At 46.1% G+C, this 24006-nt stretch overlaps 1 protein-coding gene across 1 annotated transcript; it reads right to left on the reverse strand.

The window, feature by feature from the left end:
* Nucleotides 1-700: 700 nt before the first annotated feature.
* On the reverse strand, nt 701-14121 carry LOC142591254 (uncharacterized). The gene is made up of 3 exons (XM_075703594.1): nt 13810-14121; nt 5184-5414; nt 701-1112 (listed from the first exon to the last, which is right to left on the reverse strand). The coding sequence occupies exons 1-3, from the start codon at nt 14047-14049 to the stop codon at nt 1104-1106; spliced, it is 480 nt and encodes a 159-aa protein (XP_075559709.1). The 5' UTR covers nt 14050-14121; the 3' UTR covers nt 701-1103.
* Between the last annotated feature and the right edge of the window lie 9885 nt (nt 14122-24006).

Here is a 24006-nt window from a genome sequence, read left to right on the forward strand (position 1 = left end):
GGCCGCGGATGCGCGGAGGCGAGTGCCATCTGGATGGTGGTGCAACGAACTGAGCGCAGCGCGCCGCTCTATGAATGGTAGAAGCGCTGCGAAAGGGGTTTCTGTACGAGTTTCCGCGTAGCAGAGTTATGCTTTCTCGCATATCCCAATTACGATCCGACTGTATCATGCCTGTAGGTTGTGTGTAAGTAGTATTCTATGATTTTTCTGACGCATTATACTTTGTTAAATTCAGTTATGTCAGTAACGCCTGTGTGCTACACGGAGGGTTTACGTGGTTCGGTATGCGTAGTTCCGAATGGGTTTTCGCTCAGTAGACGGCCGTCGCCGGACGCCGACACCGGATATTCTGGGACACGGGAGCGCTAACGGTCTCGCGTTAAAAATACGTGGGAGATGAAATTAAGAAATGTGCAGCTGTAAGTTGTAATGAGCTAGCGCAAGACCGGGGTAATTGGAGATGGCTAGGAGAGGACCTCTTCTTGCAGGGGATATAAAAAATAAGCTGATCACAATGATGATGATAGTTGTACGGCAAGTGACAATATTTGAATGAACACGAAATTAGCATCCAACGAACTCTCCGACAGAAGTCAATGTCGTATTTATTACGAAGAACGTGGTATATCTCTCATATTGCCACATGGAAGCAAAAGCTGGCATTGGCACTCGTACACCGCATTAAAGTGGACTCGCCCTTGGAAAAACAAAACGTATGTGCGTGCGATGGGCAGTTTAATCACCGCGAGAGTTTTCTAAATGCGCGCCATGACTTTTCAGCGTAACACGGAACAGGAAGAGTGGTGCTAAGAAGTCTTATGTGACTATTTGGTCGGCAGGAGGCGTCTGGATTCCAGCCTAGGTCAACGAGGGCGCGACTTCTCGTCGGCTATAGGCTTAAACGCCCGGCTGGGTGAAACCACTCCCGTACTGCTTTTCTTTCTTCCACGGGAGCGCGCAGTAAACTGTCTCGGTCTTGGGCAGTCGCAGTGGCTGTGAATTTGGGCAAACTTTACTCGCCCTGCGGCTACCCGCCTCTTTCCGAGGTGGCCGCAGAAATTTGGAGATGTGGCGAAGGCGGCGGCGCGTCTGGCTGATCCCGCTCACGGAACCTGGTTGGAGAAGAAAAGGACGCCGGTTATTGCGAAGCAGCGAGCGCTTTGGATGCAGAGAGAGCGACGCCCGCGGATAGTGTTATAGTTAGAGCTACGGTTAGGCTGCAGCGCATTATCGGGTAGTTGCGTAAAAAAGCGCCAAATATACACTGTTACTACGACAATTCAGGTACCTCATCAGCTTTTCCATGAGACATGCGATTCTGGTAAGCCTTCCAGTCAAAATTTGTCGAATGATGCAATTCTGGTAGATTTGCGGCTCGGTGGACTAAGTGTCAGTTCGATGATCAACATCTTGCACAGGACGCTAGTGAAGTTGAGATAGATTCAAAAGGGCTTTTAGTTTAATTATACACTGTGAAGGGATTACCGGTTACACATAGTACTGGAGGAAATGTCAAATATATGTGGAGTTGAGCAAATGAAAGCTACGCACATATTCTTATAAAATGTTTTATGATTCGAGTTATATATACACGCATTATGCAAACATGCATGAATATACAAAAACCACATAATGGCACAGCTGGAAGAGAGTGATTTCGCGGATAAAAAAAAAAGATGGTTTTCAGCTTACAAGTCTAAAGTACAAGTACTAAACAACAATTGTCTTTGTCCTTTAAAGCAATATTTCAGTTGTGTGAAAGTGGCACGAAATATACCGCTTGTCTGCGTTTCTTTACACAAAAAAAAAGATAATTTGACTTTGCAAAATTGTATTTCGGGTTTATTCTCAACGGCTCGCTTAGCCTTTAGAGTTAGGCTCGGCCATACGACACGGATGATGAGGACGGAATGGAGCCCGACAAAAGCAACCTTGAGGTGCGACATCGTTAGCCAGGCTGCCCCACGCGCGACAAACACCTCTCCCAGACATCAAGTGCCATAACTTTGATATAAGTGTTCGTCTCCTTGTTTTGCCATTCCCACGTCAACCAGTGAACTGCTTTTACAGAACAGCGATTCTGCATGTAGTATACGTATTACCTCAGCTTTCTTTAAATTTCATTTTTATAATGAAGTTATGTCATTGCTGAAAAATATGGCGCAAAGCGGACGACATACCAAGAAGCACATACCCGGTACTTTATCACACACTAATAAACTACCACGTAATCAAATTATGTCTACTAATAGAAAACCATCCCGTTTGTCTCTTCGTTCATTCGAACGACTGTATGACGATAAACCTACTGCACTTCGTGCAAAGCGAATTTTGTAGCGCAGGCTGTAGGAGGTGGGAGCAACGTCCATCGATGGACAATTTAGTAAGCGCGAGAAATTTGCTAAATGCGCACTGACATTTCAGCGTAACACAGAAAGACGCAGTAAGCCGCAGTAACAACAGTATAGTGGCCTCTGGCACTTTCGATTTCCCACCGCCATAGATGCATGACGTCACAGTGTGCCATCGGTGTGCGAAGCCGGTGTAATCCCACTGCACGCGCTCCTCATCGCAACAGCGTTGCGACTCGCCTGGTCCCGTATTCACAAGAACCTTTTTTTTTCTTCTTTTACGAGGACGCTGTGCATAAAAGGTGATGCCGGCCAGTCCTGATGCTGGGCATGTCGTTGGCAAAGGCAACCGGCTGATGGCGAACATATCACTTGCGAACAAAAAGCCTTATGAATGCGAACCGTGGTTCCCGCACGGATTTGGTGTACCTACTGCCCAACAAAAGTGCTCTCCTGCGCTGTGCTGCGTCATGTCGCCTCCGCCTATTGCTAGAACACCGTGTGAGGATCTCGAGCACAGCGCTAAACAGTTTTATCACTTTCATGGCTTCACCTTCACCTTCGTTTGACCCCTCTGCCCGTTTTCCGGGCGGTCGTTGGTTGGTGATGGTGCGACTTCGTGCTACCGATACCAAGGTCCTTATGCAGACATCTTGACTGTAAAAAGCTCATGAAAACCTTCCGTTTTGGGATGATATATATGTTTTGAAAGAGAATCTTTTGGGCATAAGTTTACATTAACAAGGGCTGCGCGAGAAATATGTCCCGCAGGTTACCCAACAGCCACTTAAATTTGCATTTTGTTGGAAGAAAGCGCATGTCTGGAAGAGAATGCTCGACAAGGTTTAGGCCTTTCTGCTGCGCAACTAAATTTAGACGGCTATATAAGCTCTTGGCTTCCGTCGTGTCATCTTCGAAGTAGTGACAAGAAATAGAAGGAAACGAGAGCGACTCGAAGTAGGCGAGAAGTCAACGTGATGAAAATGCTGCCTGTTCCCTGCTGTGCAAACGCATTTGAATTAGGCTGCACCTCTTGAAAGTACTGAGTGAAACGCAATCGCAGGCAATTAAATACAACAGACCCAGCCTGTCCTTGCTCATTTGCGCCGTGTGTCACCCGCATCTTCCCTGCGTAGTGTTGTATGCATCTGACACACGCGTTGGTGTTTACAGGAAACTACGTTCATTCTCTAGTGAACGACGTATTCAAAGCGTAATTGAACACCAGAGACTGGTATACCACTAATTCAAAAAATCTCTAAGCCATAAATAGCAAGAGCGAACATAAAGAAGTAGTGTGGCATCATTTACTCTTGGCGAAAATGCCCTATCCCTGAATGACATCTGGATTTAAGATGTTTCTTCTTTTAGGTATAGTAGGAGTTGTTTATCCGAACTTCCAGTGAACTAAGCTAATATATAATTTATGCAGAAAGATAGCTAATGACTCCTGCCCACAAAATGACAGGTCTTGCTTTCCCGATGGTTTACGTCGGTGGTTATTCTAATTTTGTAACAGTCACGCATTTTAACGAAAAAGAATTTGTAGTGCATAGAATGCAACACAGAATTTAGAACATGTACAAATACCACTCCCTGTGATATGGGTAACATCGATGCTAGTGAACTTCGCCAACTATATGCCTATTATAGCGCATATTATAGGCAAGCTATTTTCTCCCAATTATGTACTATGTCTTGAGTAACGCAACAAAAAAAAATGTTTCAGTGCAGCAGACAGGAAGGCGGACACGGTGCTGAATATTAATTTTTAAATAATTTACTCAATTTAGGAAGTCTCTCACAGGGCAAGCTCTTACCTTGCTTAAATTTGTATTGTAAGGAATGCGGCTGCTCCTGGGCGCTTTCTTATACTAGAGTGATGGATAGGCACTTCAGATTCGAGTAAGCATTTATGCTCAGGTGGGGTAAATGGTGTGTCGCTAGACTATATGTCGCTTTCATGCCTTTCAGATATAATATCTCGATGCGCATCTCTAAATGGAGCTTTGCTGTCTTTCACTTATGCGTATTCCTTTTTTCGTCTCGTGTTCGGTTACATATTTGTGTGATTAATCGACCATCAGCTCACTCATCTCACCATCCTTGTATGCACCCTGTATTTTTTACCCGTACGCAATACGAGACACCTTTTATGGTTCATCATTTTACGAAATTGTTTCGTTCAGCGAAAGCGTTAACGTATATTTATCGGTGCTACCATCTAAAACTGCAGCCTCGAGATGTAACGAGTGCCCGAAACTTTACGTTAACGTGCAGGTTGTTCTTTCTTTATACACAGTGGTTATGAACTTATGGTTTGTGTTGTATTTGCCGTAATTTGTTGTGGTGAGTATACGTCGTCTTCATTTTTTTCGACGCCGCTTCTTGCAAGCTTTGCTTATCATCACGGCGGGTAACGAAGGCATCCTGGCAAGGCAAGGAGGATGTATGAAAGAAAGCCTTTGAGCATTCTGCCACAGATTATTGAGTTGACATTTCACGGCTTCGGTGTTCGTCATTGAGAAGAATACCTTTTGCCAGGGATCCTTTGAGCACTTGGTCGCCTCTTTTAATGCCGCCAACAGAGGAAAATTACGCCCATAGAATACGACTGTATATTTGATTATTTGTCCTCTCCGGAGTATGACGGCCGAGCCTCCATATTTTTGCGATGTCTCTTCACTGCTACGTCACTCATTGTCCAAATATTTGCGCATAAGGACGTTGAACCCTATCACTTATTATCGGTGCCACGTCCAACAAGCGCCCCTGCTCCAGAAGCTGAAATCCAGCCCTTCCTGTTCAGTGCTTGCCGTCACTGCCACGCACCTGGTAGTAAACTCGGGCCTGGTGCACCCTGGGCGTGTGAAGGTCCTCGAACTTGGGCATCCGTATCGCCTCCTCGTACGTGGGCGGGCGCTCGGCCCACCAATGGGGGTCGGGCGCCGGGAATGCCGCGGCCAGGCCTTCCTCGGCCAGCCCAGGGCTGGACGGCGGGCTCGGATCGCGCTGCGCGGGCGCCGGCCGACGCCGGCGAGCCGCTGGCCACAGCGACAAATCCTGGGCGGCGGCGATGGCTGGGTTTAGCGCCCGCTTTCCGCCGCGACGCCGAATGTGAGTTGGCAGCCATGTGGCAAGTTCATAGCGATGTTACAACGTTTGCTATGCGGAATGAAAAAAAAATGTTGGAAGCCTGCTCGACACGAAGCCTCGAGTCCAAATGAAAAAAATCATGAAACAGCAATGACGTGAGCCAAGAGCGTCACTGTAATACGGGAGAATGGAAAGATAATTTGGCATGGCAGTTTCTGCTCGTTCCTCTAACTCGTTACTGCTAGGCGAGAACAATCGAGTTGCCAGGACAACTCGTATTTGTTTTCGTCGCGCATACATGCGAAGAAAATAGACAATGAAGCCAGAGGGAAGATGGTAACAAATATGTATGAGATTCACGCTGATAATGATGACAATTATTATTATTATTATTATTATTATTATTATTATTATTATTATTATTATTATTATTATTATTATTATTGACATGCCTTTTAAAGGGCCCCTCACCAGGTCTGGCCATATTGAGCTGACAAGGGTATAGCATATAATGTGCGCTAACGATCGTGTTTGCAAAGAATTACATCGCTACGCGCCGCGTAAAGGTCTGAAATTTCAATCTGAACGCCGTTTTCCCTTTCCCTCTCGGTGACCACGCTCCAAGCTGGACGCTGACGCAGTAGTGTCCCTGCGCCTACGTAGTCGTGTCCGCACCGGGACGTCGCTCGTGGTGACACGTGACTTCGAGAATTATTCAAGGCAACATCTGTTATCTGTGTGATCTGTTGCTTGAATTGACGAACTGAAGTTTAGAGGAATAACAAAACACAGAAATGGAATGTCTGCGTGTTTTTTGTTTTACTTCGCACCGAAGCAACAGAGATGTACTTCCGCTTCGTCTGCTTGTTCCCACGGTCGTGCAGTCACATGCGCAGGTACCGAAACTATGCCATTTTCTACCCTGTTCCAGCGCGTCATCACGCTCTGCGATCCGCTTGTTCTGCCTCAGTATTCGTGTAGCACTGAATTATACCGCTAGTCATGTGTCCTTGTGCACAGGGCGCAAAATCGTGCGCTGCGCGAAACGAGACATCACAACAGATGGCGCGCAACGCCATCAGCGAAAGTGCGCAGCGCCGAAAAAAAGAAAAGAAAAAAAGAAACAAGCGAAGAGAAAGAAAAAAATTGGAGGACGCTTAAGCTTCGCCTTCAAGAGTGGAACGCGACAGCGTTCCCGTCGACCCGCCAAGGGGTGTAGGACAATGGGCTACGGCGCAGCAATCACTTACGAGGCGCCCCGCATCGGACGCGGTGAGCGTCGAGCAACGCAGCGTTCGGCGCGGCAACGAAACGTGCGCCTGAGCAAGCGGAACGAACCAAAGAACTCGGTGTCTCGGAGGGGGAAACGATGCACGCCAGCCAAACGTCGTGATCGGCACGGGCAGAGAGATAGACAGATAGTGATCTAAAGAAAGGAAGGACGCTTGATTCTGCAACCCGTGAGGGAGCAAGGCGAAACGTCGTCAGGGGAGAGGGAGTCCGGGCGGCGACGCGCCTCGCACCGGTCCCCGCACAACCCCAATGCATGCGTGGCGCGCCACCTGTCGGGGCAGCGCCGTACATTAAGAGGAGGGGGTCTTCTGTGTTTGCCGCAAGATGGCTCTGTGTGTGCGGAAAGCGCAGAAGAAATGTAGCGGAAACGCACTTCGCTACTCGTGTAACTGCGACTTCTGTAAGTTACATGTTCATAATTACCGATATACACCGCAGTATAACTTTCTACGGCTCGTTTCTAAGGCAACACGGCATTCACTAGAGGCGCTTTTGTACCGCTTTGAAGCATCGAATTCGTGGCTGAGACTCCGCGTTCGGCTTTCGAGGAGGAAGGACGCGTGATGGCTCGCTCCGTGCGAGGTTCTTTGGCGGCCGCCGTTGGCCGCGGTGACAGGTTTTTTTCTGCACCCTCGGATTATAGGATGTTGCTGCCAACATTGCCTTCAGGCGAGAGCATGCAGCAGTGCGTTTTTTTGCACGGGGACCTGGCAAGAAGACCATATCGGCTGGAAGATTTTCGCGAGCCATTGGAGGACGCTGGTATCATCAAGAACATCACAGGTATTGGAGCCTACCAGATGAATCACGTCTGGCTAGTCAAGTTGCGCAGCAAGGCGGACAAGGATGCTCTCGTGAAAACGGGTGGACTTCAAGTCAAGGGCGGCTTCTGCGCTGTCATTGACCCCGTCCAACAAGACGTCACCGCGAAAGTGCACTGGGTCGACTTTGCTGTCCAAAGTGAGAGCTTTCGGCAAGCGTTGAGTAGCTTTGGTGACGTTCTTGACGTGTCGAACGACAACTGGTCCGTCACCGGTTTTGAACATGCGACGTCCACGACGAGAGTCGTGCGAATGAGACTTAAAGAAGGTGTTGAGCTTGATGACCTGCCTCATCTTTTCAAGCTTGGAAGTGGCACTGTCCTTCTTGTGGCTCCGGGCCGGTCCCCGCTGTGTTTGAGGTGCCGCAGGCAAGGACACATTCGACGGGACTGCCAGACGCCACGTTGTGGTGTGTGCCGGGCGTTCGGACAGGAAAGCAATGATTGTGCAAGGAGCTACGCTAGAGTAACCAAAACGGTTCTCCCTACAAAAGAAGTCCAAGAGAATATAATGGACGCGGAGGAGGCCGAAAAGTCGGCTCCGAACAGCAACACCAAGGAACGCGAAGACAAGGCGCGGGAGTCGGACGCCGGGAAAACTGGAGGGACGACACCTGACAGCCGCGACTTGAGGAAGGCAACTGAGGAACGTGCCGAAATAGGCTGCACGCAAGAGCCACTGCTCTTAAGTCAAACAAGTGAAGAGGAAGACATGAGTGACAGCACCGAGATCACTACGGCCGAAGATCAAGCAGACGCTACGGGGGCGACCGCGGCACGCGGGAAGCGTCCCAGAACAGGCGTTCCGAAGTTGACGGAGGACAGCACCGAACGCAAGGTCAAACGCCTAGAGCGTCAGTGGCATCGCGTGGCTGGCGCCAAGGGTAAAAAATATGTCCCCGAATTCCGGTCGGCGTCATCGTCGCCGGTTCGGGGTCAGGGACGTGACAAGTAATACCCCGGTATTCCCACTGCAGGGTAAAGACACGGTAAGCGTTGTACTGGTGGTTCGCGCTTACAATCACCATGATTAGTATACCTGCACCATTACGCGTCGGTACGTTCAATGTATGGGGTCTAGGGGCTAGTCGCAAGCAATATCAGGTCAAACGCATAATGCAAGAAAGAGACCTAGATTTGCTTGCGGTCCAGGAGACTAAGGTTAGCAGAGAGGAAGCGACCGAAAGCTTGGTAGCAAAATTTTCTTTAAGGTACAATGTATGCGTGAGCCATGCGGTGAGAACATCAGCCGGGTGTATATTGTTTGTTAAAAATTCAATTGGCATTGTCATTGAAACGGTTACAAGTTGCTTGCAAGGACGTTTTGTTTTGTGCGATCTTTCTTACGGGGAAGCGAAATTTAGAGTTATTTGTGTCTATGCACCTACAAAGCCGCATGAAAGATGTCTGTTCTTTCGCGAATTGAGTATATATTTTGACTGTGAGAGGTGCTTGATTGTGTTGGGTGACTACAATTGTGTCCTTAATCAGGAAGATCGTTCAACCACTGCTAGTGTAAATGATGAAAGTGCTGTGTTTCTTAAAGAATGCGTGAGCAAATTCTCTTTAAATGATGTGGCACAATTTGCAAGAGGTGGAAGTCGCCAGCACTTCACACACTTTCAAGGCACCAGCCATGCACGACTAGATCGAGTATATGTGTGTTCGGAGATTGCGCCTTTTTGTCAGAACTACGATGTTGATGCTGTTTCTTTCAGTGATCGTTGTTTAGTGACCTTCGAGATCGGGCAAAAGCAAAAAAGGAAACTTGAATGGGAAAGGTGAAAATTTAACGCCAAGCTTATCAAGGATGACGTGTTCATAGATAAAACAAAAAAAAAAGAAATAGAGCAGTTTTTTAATGACACACTACGCAGTGCCGCAGAGAAATGGGAGTTATTTAAACAAAGGGTAAAATTGAACGCTATAGAAAGAGGTGGGCATATAAAATATCAAGCTCAAAAACATGAACAAGGTCTGCGGCAGGAGCTCGAAGACTTGGTGCGAATAGAAACAGCTAATCCGGGTTTGGCAACGCAAGAACTGCAAGTCATTAAAAGAAAACTAGAAAGCTTAGAGGAGGATAAATACAGAGGTGCAATTATGCGTGCACGTGCTGAAAAATATCTCGCGGGGGAAGTACCAACAAAGCGAGCTTTGTCAGATGAAAAGGCGTACGCTCGAGGAAATGAAATATTGGAAATAGAATATAATGGTAAGATATCCAAAGAACAGAAAGTTATCATGACGGCATTTGAAAGTTACTATAGAGAGTTGTTTGCTTGTCGTGATCCAAAGGTGCCGGGCTACGAGGATGACTTTTTGGCAGAAATGCCGACGCTAGGCAAAGAGGAAACGAATTTATTAGAAATGAATATTAGTATCGAAGAGATTGAGAGGGCTATTCAGCAACTAGGCTCGGGCAAATCTCCTGGTCCGGATGGGATTACCACGACATTTTACAAGGCGTTCAAGACGGATATGGCAACAGCATTACATGAAGTATATTCAGAGGCACTCGAGCGGGGGTCTTTACCTCCATCGTTCAATCGTGCGCACACAGTACTAATCCCAAAAGGCAAAGATAGAAATATGTTACTTAATGTAACAGGATACAGGCCAATCACGTTGACAAATGTAGACTACAAGGTTTTCATGAAAGTTCTTGCAGCAAGGCTGCAGGGAGTTATACGGAAGTTAGTTGGGCCGCATCAGACATGCGGCATCAGGGGTAGGAAAATATTTACAAATATTCATACAGCTAGAAGCATTTTAGAATATTGCGATAGCGCTCTCCTCAAGGTAGCAATGCTGCAAATAGATCTTGCTAAGGCTTTTGACATGGTACCACATAGTGTTCTCTTTTTATTAATTAATTATGTAGGACTTGGTTTCATCATCTGTAAAGGCATCAAAATGGCATATCATAGCTCAGGTACCAATTTAATTGTTAATGGTGAACTCTCACAACGCATACAAGTACTCTCTTCCGTTCGACAGGGTTGTCCGTTAAGTCCTTTACTTTTTGCTTTATTTTTGGAGCCGCTCTGTAGAAAAATAGTTAATAGTACAGAAATCAGGGGTGTTAAGATACAGTCCTGTGAAGTACGTGTTCTAGCTTATGCCGATGACGTTGCCCTATTTGCTGCAGATAGGAAGAGTGTTAGCGCATTATTAAGAATTACTGAAAGGTTTTGCGAGAAAAGCGGTAGTAAAATCAATAAGCAAAAGTGCATTGGTCTCTGGCATGGCCACTGGAGTGCCACGCCCGGTGTTTTTGAAAATATCCGGTGGCTCACGACACCTAGCACTTACCTAGGGGTGCCTTTGGATGGGTATCGTGAGAACGAGTCACTCTGGCTCGAAAAAACGGATGAAATGCGTGCGATGGCCGAAGCATGCGGTGGCCGCGAATTGTCGATTTTTGCACGTGCCACTATTTGTAACGTTTTTCTCGCTGCAAAAATTATGTATCTCCTGCAGGCACTGTATTGTACACGTAAGCACATTCAAAAATTTCACCGAATCTTTGCCACGTTTATCTGGTGTTCTACGTGGGAGCGAACATCAAGGACAAATTTGTTTCGTCGAGTAAAGAAAGGTGGTCTGTCGGTGTGCCACTTGTTTCTTCAGCAAGTTGTATCACGTTTCATATTGATAAGGGACGAGAGAGACCCGTTTTTGTGCAGTTTTTTTAAACCATGTTAGCAGTGTCTATGCCTGATTTTTTTGTTTCTTCATCCATTGGCCATCATTACACAATTTCAAGGTTCTTGCGTGAAGTTGTAACGTCCTATCGTTTCCTTAGGGCGCGATTCTCTCTTGAGTACCTCTCCAATGTAAGAAGAAAGCGTCTTATGAAGGATCTCATTGAAAGTGTGTTCCCTGTTCCATTGTTCCTTGAAGAAGAACGTTAAAACATTCTTCTTCAAGCTTCACACGGGAACCTTGCCTGTTAAAACGTGGTTGGAGGAAAGAGGAATTTATGTGCCATGGGGAAGCAGATGCTTTCTGTGCAACAAAGCTGAAACAATCGAACATGTTTTCATTGATTGTAATAATGCCATATTCTTTTGGGATATATTACAGAGAACGTTAAAGATAGACCTACCCCTCAATCCACATGGCATTCGTTTTTTTACCACCTGAACACGATTTTGAACAGATGGATGTCATCTTTTTACTTGGAATGCACGCAGTCTGGCGTAGTCTGTTGGCATATAGACATTGTGACGTTAAAGGCCGATCTGTGTATGAATATTTTGTGGAAATGGTTGTGAAGGTACGTGACGTGTACAAGACGAATGACTGTGATGAAGCTGTGGTGTCAATGCTTGATACTTTGACACATAAAACGAGTGTTATCTATGATCACAAACCCTTTTGAAGCTTGTAGCCGAGCTGGAAATAAAAAAAAATTCGTGGCTGAGTGGTAGCGTCTCCGTCTCACACTCCGGAGACCCTGGTTCGATTCCCACCCAGACCATCTTGCAAGTTGTTTTTTATTCATGAAGTGCCTGCCGGGATTCATCGCTCACGGACAACGCCGTGGACGACACCGGCTTTTCTGCGACACGAGCTCCTTAACGCTGTCGCGTTACAGATGAAGGCGGGGCCTGTGACGTATGCGCCACGCGATCCTCGAGGTCCGGTATTGGAGAACGCAGGGAAGGAATTTCGCTTGCGGAGGCACGACGGGGCGAGTGGAGGGAGCGTCTCGCTATGCAGTGGAGCTCGCATTCTGAAATCATGGGTTCGCGGCCCTGAAATATTTCTATCTCGGCTATTGATGGAGCAGAGTTGAAAAAATTTTGTGGCAGAACGCTCCCTAGACGACAGGAAACAACTCCCAGCATATAACCAAAATTTGATATGGGGCCTGGTGAGGTGCCCTTTGCAACGCGGCGGCGACAAATAGACACCTTGCCCACTGATCTAATCAGGATTTACTGCATCTATTGCCGTCTAGTAGCTCGCCTATGTTATCTCGACCTTCCATTAGAAACTCTACGTCTATATTTTACCGCCACCTACGCTTCAAACGACTCCGATTTTATCTATCTCTTCCGTGCATCAACCTCTTCTCTCCTATTCATCCTTGCATTGGAAGTGCCAGGCAGTGCTACTCCTCGCCATGGCGGTTTTCAGTGGCGGTCGATAACATCCTTATGGCTAGCTGAAATGCACAAATGCTCAAGAAAGTGTACGGTGCCATGGCCGCCACAATAGCGCATTCATTGAAGCACCTCACGCATGACAAGGGAGAGGTTGGTTCGACTCCCACCTGGGGTCACTTGTGTTTTGTGTACTTCCTTTTCCCGCTTCCCTAATGTTTCTACGTGTCAAGTAGACATAAATATTTCCTCCTATGATTTCTCTTACCTTATTGTCAGATTACTTCATGTGGTTGTAACAAAAAAAAGAAAAAGAAAAATCAAGCCCCTTAGATCCCCTTATGTTGAAAGCATGATTCTTTCCTTTTTGGTTTGTGATACCACTACAGCTTTCTGACGTTTAGGAAACTACGCTTACGTGTTGTATATAGTATCATTATTTAGCTGTATACGGTGGCGCTACCGAACTGGTCAAAGCAAATTATAGTAAGGACAGCATAGTTTTCTAACATGGTGGACAGCAGTCGTATCCGCCGATCTGCTGCTCACAGCTTATGCTAGCGCACCACTTGCCAGCTGAATAGAGAGGCAAAATTTTTTAAGATTGCACAAATTAGAAGAATGTGCGGGACAGGAATCACCACGACACCCGCTTCGGCAGGATCTCCTCAATGCAACCAGCGAACGCCAAAACGCGCACCGCCTCCGAACACTCAGCGCACTCGCAAACAAAAAAAGAAGGAAACACGAAGAAAGTACGATAGACGTTCGTAAAATGCTTTGTCCATGTCTACTGTGCGCCTTCGTGCTTTTCCTTTTTTCTTTGTGCATCAGTACAATGATATGGCATGCCAGCAAGCCCACGCTTACAAGCCTGCAAGAACGAAACATTTCTGACTAGGGCTTTCGGTGCTTCGGTTAACGAGACGGTAGTGAGCGTACAAGCCACCTACGTAAGGAGACCGACAATGTCGCCGTGTTCTCTCAAAAAAGGTGCGGCCTCGGTCACACCAGGTGCAACCGTCGCGAGAAACAGGTAGGCGCGCGCTCTGTGTACATATAGTCTGCTTCGCGGTTGCGGCCTCTAGCGCGAGCCCAACCCAGACCTCCACGCCAGTGCGTTCCAGTTCCTGACCTGCGGCGCCCTGTGCGTCCTCCTGCACACTGCGTCCATGAGGAAGAGCAGCGGGGCCGGGAGGACGAAGAGCAGGCCGACCAGCAGTCCGCCGGCGTGCTCGGCGGCGCTGGTCTTCTGGCTGCCCGAGCTCAGCAGCGACGCCACCGTTAGGAGCAGGAGCCAGATGATGCCGGCGAGGAAGAACACCTCCGCGAGGAACGACAGGCACCGGCGCGCCTGCAGGTGCGGGAGCGCCATGGCCGCCGCCGCCGCCCCGACGTCACACACCGCCTGCCGCGCACGTCATCGTCTTCTTCACCGGCAACTGGGCATGGCTGTTGGAGCCACTCTCGGAGGCAAGCGAGCAAGCAAGCAAGCTAGATATCGGCCGCGATTATGGCCGTAGGCGTAGTAGTAGTAATGCGGCGATATTCGTCGTAACCTGTGTCCAATTCGGCATACCAAGCTTCAAGTCACGTGCACTCCAAACTAAATTTTCTGTTAGAGAAGTCTAACAATCTTGCTTTAAGTCTCTCTGTAGTGCTGTTTTAAGCGTTAGTAAGTATTGAGTTTGTTGGGGGATACAAAACAACATGCACTGAAACGGTAATATAGCACATTGTACTTGGTAGCATAAAAATGACGCATACCCACTATACTACATTCGCGAAGAAGCGAATGCATATATATTTATTATGCCCCCAATGATCGGGAGTCTATATATAGGCTCCGAATGATTGGATATCAGGCACGCAAAGGTTCCGGCAATAGATCAAAGCAGCGCTCCTGATTTCCTTAATGCTGATAAATGACACTAAAGATGATGATGACGCTAAAGACAAGTGGTGAATCCTCTCAACGTCACTACATAATGGGCGCAGGCATAGCCTCCTAGTGTACATAGGAGGCTATGAAGCAGGGCATAAGGGAAAAACTAATACGCAAGATCGTCACGTGACAATCGTAACAAACTTCGCCTGAGTACGAAGCGGCCATTTCGGTTCACCACTTATGCTCCGGACACGGTTACGTTAACGTGCCTTGGCGCACCACATTATCCAGCGGCTGGGTTTCGGGGATTACGGTGCGTGAATAATTAATACGCTAATACATCTGCGAAGTGACCCAATCAGGTCATTGGTGTCTTGTGATTCGTTGCGATGCGGTTTCGGAGGTGTGACCGGCATTTCAAACTTAGCCCCAGACCCCACCATTGATGTTCGTATGGTATATACGTATGTTTCTTCCATGTATCTTTGAGAAAGGCGAGATGGGGATCTTAAATTTGGCGCGAGTTAGTGTCTGCATTTGCACGCGCCTTTCCTAGATGGCGCCAGCGAATCACCCGAATCTCTTGATTGCGTGTGTTGCCTGACCACATCTCGTCGTCTGCGCTGGTTAGCAACCGATACTTAAGAACTTTACCGCTACTGATACGACGCCATTCTCCTGTGAAAACACGCTGTCTACTGTTAATATTGTTCAAATTTGCGAGAGCACATTTCTAACAAAAGCAGGGACAGCTGCGCGAGAAGGCTAAATTCGTATAAATAATTGAATAAATAAATTAATTAACTAATTGTTTAGTACGTTTCATTTCATTTCATTTTATTACCTTAACGACCCCTTGATAGGGGTATTACATAAGGGGTGGGAATACAATAGTACATAATTTGCATAATACATAAGTGAACACGCAAACAACAACAAAAAACTGCATGTGATAAAGGGTTACATACGTCAGCGCAAATACATAGAACTAAGTAATACAGACTAAACTTGCACGAGCATATAAGCCTATTAACACAAGCCATTTCTATTGTGAAAAGTGCGCAGTGACACTCTCCATGAATGTATACTAAAGATTGCTGAGACGTAGCGCATTGTCTTGTTTTTTCTCTTTGTTTTCGTCTTTAGCGCTGTTTCACCATTTTCCTCTGTCGGTCGGGCTAAGTGTACTATTCGTGATGAAGATGACGATGAAGATGAGGATTTATTGGCAACCCCTTTGACATTGCGTCAAGAGGGCAAGTTGGGCCAGTTGGTTAGGATTAATAGTAAGGTTCATTACAGCGCAACACAAGACAAGGACAAAAGAACGTATAAAACAACGACACGGCGCTGACTCTCAACTGATATTTTATTGAAGATATGTCTAACATATACATAGGTGCCAGTTCACAACCATGACATGCACGAGACAGAGAGACATATCGAGGCAACTGTGACCGACTGACGCATAATCGAAATTATATAGTAAAAAAAAAAATAGACATATACAGGCTTTCGCCTATCGCAGTTTAGCTCAGCAAAGTGTCGATAGATATTTTGTAAGCCACAGCGGCTTCTCTTGTCAATTGCCTTGCATGTTTATAAATTACATAAGTTTTCTTTTAATATGGGCGAAAAACGTACGACTTGCAATGCTCCGGGAGATGAAAGGGCGCAACCCCTTGAAGAAATAGCTTATGCTTCCTAAGTCTAAGATTCACACAGCGCTTCGTTTGTCTCACGTACTATCTACCACAAGATAATGGAATGGCATACACAACCTGCTTAGCACAAGTGATGTACCCATTCACATGGTTGACAGTGTGCACGTTCGCTTTACTTGCTTATCCTTCAGCAAATTATTAACTAACGGGCATATGCGACGTATATTATGTTTCGCAGAAAAACGAACATCAATGCTGTACCTTGAACCGACGTCCTTAAGCCCATGCGCCAAGTTGTGTACATACGGTACTACTGTGTTCTTCTTTTTTTCTTCTAATTTAGTTTTACCACCTTGGTCATTTATACTCTTGACGCCACGAACCATAGTTTCACGCAAAGGTGAAATAATCATTACGGTGTAACCAGCGTCCATGGAGTAAACGATATACCAGATTAGAAAAGGCAGACTTCGACATATGAAAACACGATTTATCTAATACAGCATTTAGGGTAGTCTTCGCCATAGCCCGCTTCACTACCTTAGAATGACCGGATTTATAATTCAAAATGGGCTTAAGACCTGGGATCATACTTACAGCACGCATGATTTTTACCAAAGGTTAACCTCAGGGCTAGTAACTGCAGTTGATGTTCTTTAGGAACTTTCGAAGTAAAATCAAGGCCCATGCTGTGCGGCCTGCATACCGTCAAAATTTCATTAAAACCCTCGCGGTGAATGTCACTATTAAAAAATATAACGAAATCATCAACATAGCGGAAAACTTTATTGGAAAGCTTAGCAAGGTGGCCTTCTAGTTGCCTATCAATAGAACCTAGACAAATGTCACTAATAATAGGAGCTACACACGAGCCAATGCATACCTCCGATTTAGTATTTACAGACTCCTCTCCAGGAAACAATGGTAGATCTCAAGTAAAAAGAAAGAAGTTCAAGAAAGGCTTCTGTTGAGATGCCGCAACCATTGATGACGGCTTCTTCAGCACTGTCATACACTATGTAGTCTTTAACACATTTCATAACTTGGGCATGTGGAAGGGAGTAATTCAAGTTTCCCACATCTACGCTGAAGGCACAGCGGGTGTTCAACGAACTGTCTTCCAGTTACTTGCACACAGTATCCGAATTGGTTATCCGGAAAGGATCAACTATTGTTAAGCGCACAAGATTCGTTTGTCGAAATCGCGACACGCTTAACTGCCAGCTGTCCTTTTCCGAGGCCCGGAACGGCATGGTCAGGCTTGTGTGATTTGACAGTAAAGAAAACCTGCAGTTCCAGAATGTTTGCTTTTTCTACGCTGGCCGCTAAACGTTACAAATTCATTCCTCCCAAGAAAGATAGTGCTTGTTGCCTGACTGAGTCAGCGCCGTGTCGTCGTTTTTTGCCTTCCTTTTGTCCGTGTCTTGTGTTACGCTGTAACGAAACTTACTTTGAAACGGGTTAGTGAGTGACAAATAGTCACCTAGCCGGCTTGAGCTACTTCGGTATGCTAACCATGTTTTTCACTGTAGTATTCTTGTGCACAGCTAAATGCTCGCCCCCTATCGGCCGCACCGAGAAGACAATTTAGGTTCACCTACAGGTTCTGACATTAGAGCTTGCACTGCAACGTTGTCTGACAGTTCTCAAATAGTATAGTGATGCCGCCGCGCACAAGATAGAAAAAAAGCGAATGGCGAAAGAAATTTACTGTGTGCCATCACGAGCTTCATGGAGGTGGAAAGGCGGCAATTCATCATTTCATCGTTTGCCGAAAGTAGCAGACGACGCGCAACGGAGAGAGACAAGGGTAAGAAACTTGAGCATTGGTACGAAGGTGATTGACCACTATGGTGGTTCGTTCGAAACGCTTCAGTCTGGACTAATTACTTATATGCGGCGGGCGGACCATTGCTTTCTTTTTATACATTTCAAATATGTCGCTGGCGTTTCAAATCGCGGAGAGGACTTGGCTTAGGCAGGCGCTTTGATAAGTTAGTGATCCACGCTTAAGTTTCAATGGGTTTGGTTGGTTCAGTTTACTGCCCCGGCATTAGTGTTACTAATGCCTTAAGCAGCAAGAATATTCTCACTCATGTACTTTAGCCCGCAGGCACCGGTAGCAGGAACGATAACTAAAGCTTGGAAGGTCTGAGTTCACCTTGACATACATTACACCGCGAGGCTACGTATCGTTTTGATAGCATGCTTTAGCTTTGCGATGTAAGCAGAAAGAGCTGTTTTCTTAAGCAGCGCGTGAAGTTCTCATTTTATTCACTCCCAAAGAAATTTAGAAGCAACTGCGAACAGAGGCATTGCAACGTAAAGCTATTTCAAACATGGCGCCGGCGTTTCGATGGGAGCGAAATTCGAAAACACCCGCGTACTTAGATTTAGGAGCACGTTAAAAAACCCCAGGTGGTCGAAATTTCCGGAGTCCCCCACTACGGCGTGCCTCATAATCCAGAAAGTGGTTTTGGTAAGTAAAACCCTGTAATTTAATTTCTTTTAAAGCTATTCCAAAGTGTTTCTATTCCATTTCTGCAATCAGTCCTCCAAGACTCGTCAAAGTTTTATCGGGCCTCCCCCACTTATCCTGCTTGTCACGCGACTTCGCGAAAACTACAAACACTCCCCAACTGATGTGATGTGCAAGCCCCAATTATGCATGATTAGAACGGACAGAAAACTTTTCTTTTCGATTCTACGCCTCTGTCACCATTAACCTTCCGGTATTGGCAAAAACTTTTTTTGGGCTGCGCCCATTATACCGGTCTGCACATTTCGAAAGCATTTTTGAAAACGAATAACATACTCTCTGGAGCACAGCGCTTCTACATTACTTCCGTCAGGCCCATTCGATTCTGTCAGCGGAACTCTCGCCAGTACAATGCACTGATGCAACGCGACTTCAATGTTGATATGTCACATGGAAATGATATGTGCTTATAATGTTATTGAAACAAATTTCTGCGACTTATAGCTTCCCAGTAATGATAATAAATCAATAACATCATAAAAAAAACATGCACTGACACACTGTTCCCCCCGGAAGCGTGGCTAACGTGATTTGTGAAGCCTGCGTGAAACTGTATCTTCCATGACAATTAGGACACTGTTAGCAGCTCCTTAACTACTCGTTATCTTATGTAAACTATAACCGCTAGGACAATTAAGGCACTGTTAGCAGTTGCCTAATTAGTCGTTAGCTGTACGCCCGTGCGATCGAAATGTTCAACGATGTAAATTTGCAAGGCCATTTAGGACTACTCATACGCACTCAAGAGACACTCAGAGCAGCTTGTGAGATAAATTATTACGGCCCAGAAATCGGGTAGTTTTGAAAAATTTTACATTTAGCATGATTTTTTCTTCTCAGCACAGAAAACAGAGCCACACAAGAAATAGCGCATCGGAAACATCTGAAATTGATGTTATCGAATCTAGTTTAATATAGATTAGGTGTTGTTACATATCTAAGTGTAATGAATAAAAGGTTAGGACAACAGTTATTACAAACTAACTTATAGCAATATGAATAATACCTTTATCAGGTTGCTGTTGATAACACACAGTTGGTTTCGTCCGCATACAAGGCTTCGCTTATTTGTTATACATGATCCATTATAGCTGGCATACTCTCCATATTCTTCTTTGATGCGCCGACAAATATCGCGCCCGTGTGCACTGTATGATCTACATCTTTATTGCGATAGCAATTACACGGATGTTTGAGGCGCATTAAAGATTGTTGGCAGGGTCGTTTTTTTTCTTCTTTTGTTGTGCCGCTGACGACGCAGGCGCGCCTGGAATGCGGAGAATGATGGCTTCTTCAGTGACGGCGGCGCTCACCACGCCAGCGTTCTGAGGCGCCTGGTAGTTGCCAGGACGCTGTTTGTTCTGTCCAGTAGGCATTGCCAATCGCGCTGCGTCGCACCAACATGTTCCACCCGCCTGTATAGATAGGGCAGCGTTCGAGGAGTTAAACCGAAAGGCTTAACCTGGTTACCGCTTTCAGTCATTCGGGCGAAACTGCCGATCCTTTATTTTGATTTCAGCTCGAAATACTTCACACTTTTGCGCACATAGTCTGCCTTCGATATTCTTGCCGCTTTGTTTTCTTCTAGTTGTATACTTCAATATATTCTTAATATGGCTGTTACGTCAGGGAGCGCACGCCGCCGTCACGCTGCATTATTTGTGGCCCTTGGCCGGTGCTCCTGACGACGCGTGTCATTGATGTGAAATAACGGAATCGAATGGAACCACGCATTGTAAAGCCTGCTTTTGTACTGCCTTTACGAACAATCAGCAGAACGTTGGAAACAGCAACACATTTCAGCAACGCTTTATTCACAAATATCTGAGCGGTAATAACTTTTTCATGTGATACTCTACTTCCAGAAGTTGACCTGACCCTCCTTGTTAATCTTCATGTAAGAGAAGTATGTTGTGGTTCGTCAACTCCATGTGTCTTATGAGGCACCGTTGACGTGTCCCATGGCTATCTGAGGCCTCATCTTGCGAAGTAGGCAACAACCCGCAGAACTAGAAATATGTTCAAGAAGTACTCTGTTGCGGACTGCTTGGTGCATACTGAACAAGCAAGTGACTCCGTGAAATGCAAGGAAAAAGGTGGAAATAAATATGTTTGTGCCTGCAGTTCGCCGGAGATTTCCAGCCAATTCGTGCAAGCGACCACTTGCCATAACTGTGAAGCTACACTAGCGCAGCAAACGACGTTATGCATTTTATTATATAAGGCTCTGATAAAAAGAACGCGAGAATTAGGCACCAAGTTTTATGCACTTGAGCCCAGCGTTGGTAGCGCGATATGACAGCGATTAAGTTAGAAGATCTCCATTGGTCACTGTTGATTTTTGCTTATTCAATGTTTATGCTCTGTCGCCCAAGATAAACACTGTGTGGCTTCAAGTTTTTTTTAGTTATTTTGCGAGACTTCCTGGGGGCTTGAATTTCCATAGGCGGTTGCGTGCGTCAGTCACTCAACAAGTATGCCCAACCAGAGTTTATACGGCCATCTCAATTTCCCTAACGCAGGCAAATAAGCGTAAGCGTACCAACAACATAGTGCAACAACCGGCCATGTAATCGATATCGTAACTACAGTGTACTCGGAAATATTTTGAGGACAAAGGTCAGATAACCTATAAGTGCAAGCAGCCGTCTCGCAACGAGTAGTATTGGCAGGCTAAAACTGACCATCAGCACCAGGTTTACTGCGCGTTTCGGCAGCTAGCAACCGTCAAGTACGTTTGCGACAGCGACGGCCACGTGGTAGCTTTTCCTCTACAGTTCGTTACATACTAATAATACGAAGCATAGCGATCGTGCGAATCTCGAGCGTCTTGATACACCGTTTTCAAAACTGTAGACTTGTGAGCATGAATGGGACGACAGTGGGCTGGGTCATTAAAGGGGCCGTCGAGCAACTTTTGTAGCAGAAAATCGGTGAACTAGGCTGGTTGGTACATTGTAAAACGAATACATAACCCGCGGAAACACATGAAAGACAAGATGAAGAAGACGACGGGACTAGTTAGTTTCGTCGTCTTCATCTGGTCTCTCGTGTGTTCCCGCTGGCTTTTTTAACCGTTTTACTTTTCGAGCAACGGATTTACGGTCGCGGGTGGAGTAGACTGACGGTTGGGGACATAAATGCAACAAGAATGACAGCGACAGGGATACGCAGTCCGAAATTATTCAGCCGAAACTTTTCAAAAGTACAGGAAAAAGCCTGCGTGCCCTGAACTCAAATTTTTGCGTGTCTCCTGTGCCCGTTTCTCTCACCCACTAACGCAACCACTCGCTGACAATGGAAAAAGCTCGAAGCTCCTACGTAGCGTAAGCTTGCGCAACATGTTGCCTGCATGTTCTATGTTCACGCGGACTGTGGTTACTCCGGTGTGCTCGTGGCGCCGTTAGCAGGGTAGCAAACTACCTTTGCGCACTCTAGCACATCTCACGGTTGCCCCTACTGGTCGAGCGTTCTGGGACTGCGTGACGCGTCTCGTTTCTGCTTTAACAGCCTGCGCGGGCTGTTCAGCACAGCACCGCGAACAGCAAAAAGGCGCGCCATCAACGATGCATATCGAGGTGAGAAACTTGCCCCGTGTGAACTGCGTTCGCGAGTGCATTGCACGTGCAAAACGAGAGAACATGGCGACAAGGCTGCTCATTAGCGTACAGCAGCGAGTAGAGGAGCTTCTGTGTGAAGTTCCCGTGTGCGCACTTTTCTGCAACGTAGAGCAACGCCCAGAGCCTAGAGGCGAGAGAACAGCTAGCGCTCTTACCGTGTTTTATGAATGTGGAGACCTTTTTTTTCCTCATTTTTTTTCTTTAGGACCATGTCTGCTTATGTTAACATAAATAGGACAGTCCACTAAGACGAAAACATGTTCTTGCTGCAGTGCGGTCGTCCTTAGCAACTTAGTTTTTGAGCAATGATAGGGGAACGAGTGGTGACGTTGATGATGCTTCTGGTGAGATCTTGATGTGGGCTAATTGGTCCATATTTATAACTGAGTTTGAACAGCGCAAATAAAACAAGGACACGAGGAAATAAATACCACAGACAAGCGCTGATTGCCAACTGGAAGTTTATTTGTAATTATCCAGCCATTTCATACCTTTCTTCAGCATAGGCATGCGTACACCAGTCGCAAAGACATCTGCAAATCAGCAACATCATAATCTTTATTCCAAAAAAGCTATTTCGTTTTCCGACAAGGCAAGAGAGGGAACGCTTACACATTTATATGCTTGCTTTCTGTGGAAAAAGCTATGGAAAAACTTATATAGTTCAAATGAGACAATGTTTCAATGAAAGAGCTCGTCAGCACAGTAGTAACCTAAAGAATGGCTATGGCAGTCATTTAGTAGGACCTTGCAACAAGTGTCCCTGCACCCCCATATTTGAATAAAACAACAACAAAATTCATGGGAAAAGGTATAAGGGAAAGGGAAATAATAGAGGCTTATTACTTTAGAAAGCGAGGCGATAAATGTGTAAGCGAGCTCCCTCTCTTGCCTTGTTGGAAGAAAATATAGTTTATTTGCAGGAAAGACTATGGACATAGCTGCTTTCGCAGATGTATATGCGGCTGGTGTGCGCATGTCTATGCTGGAAAAGGTATAAAATGGCTTTTGAATTTCAAATAAAGTTTCACTTGGTAGTTAGCGCTTGTCTGCGGTATTTGTTTCCTCGTGTCCTTGTTTTATTCGCGCTGTTCAACCTGAGTTCTCAGTGCTTCTGGTGGGCACCACTGGACGATGATGCGGTCGGTAGTGGTGTAGTGATCTATTTGTGAGAATAAAATAGTAAAGATCTCGATGTCGGTGGTATGACCTACGCTATATCCCTCTTCAACCATCAGTCTACGCAACCTGCAACAGAAAGAAAGTGGCTTGAAAAGGCTTCGAGGACCTCTTTGAAGTCGAGGTATACAAGAGAGCTCTGCCTTACTTCAATAAAGCTGACCTAAAGCGCCCCCGATATTCGGGACGGCACAATAAACTGGCCGAGCACAGCGCCCCTTTCCGCCTACCTGGCTGTACATCGCAGACTAGTCATGGTAAAGTTTACATCGTCATAGACAGAATCGGTCTATAATGTCCATTGCAGGGTGAATGTACCGCCGATCATTCTCAAGCTACCGCGTTCCGTCGTCAAGCAATCGCATGCAACGTTTGGATATTTTCCGCCGTCATTGCTACATCTCCTGGTCTGCCATCTTACCCAATTGAGTTTCGTTTCACC

Source organism: Dermacentor variabilis, chromosome 8, assembly GCF_050947875.1.
Source record: "Dermacentor variabilis isolate Ectoservices chromosome 8, ASM5094787v1, whole genome shotgun sequence".
NCBI classification, from domain to species: domain Eukaryota; kingdom Metazoa; phylum Arthropoda; class Arachnida; order Ixodida; family Ixodidae; genus Dermacentor; species Dermacentor variabilis.

Coding starts and splice junctions, on each gene's coding strand:
- LOC142591254 (XM_075703594.1), bottom strand. CDS start 14,049: ATGGCGCTCCCGCACCTGCAGGCGCGCCGGTGCCTGTCGTTCCTCGCG. Junction 5,415..13,809: donor GGACGCACAGGGCGCCGCAG/GTCAGGAACTGG, acceptor GCCGCCGCCCAG/GATTTGTCGCTGTGGCCAGC.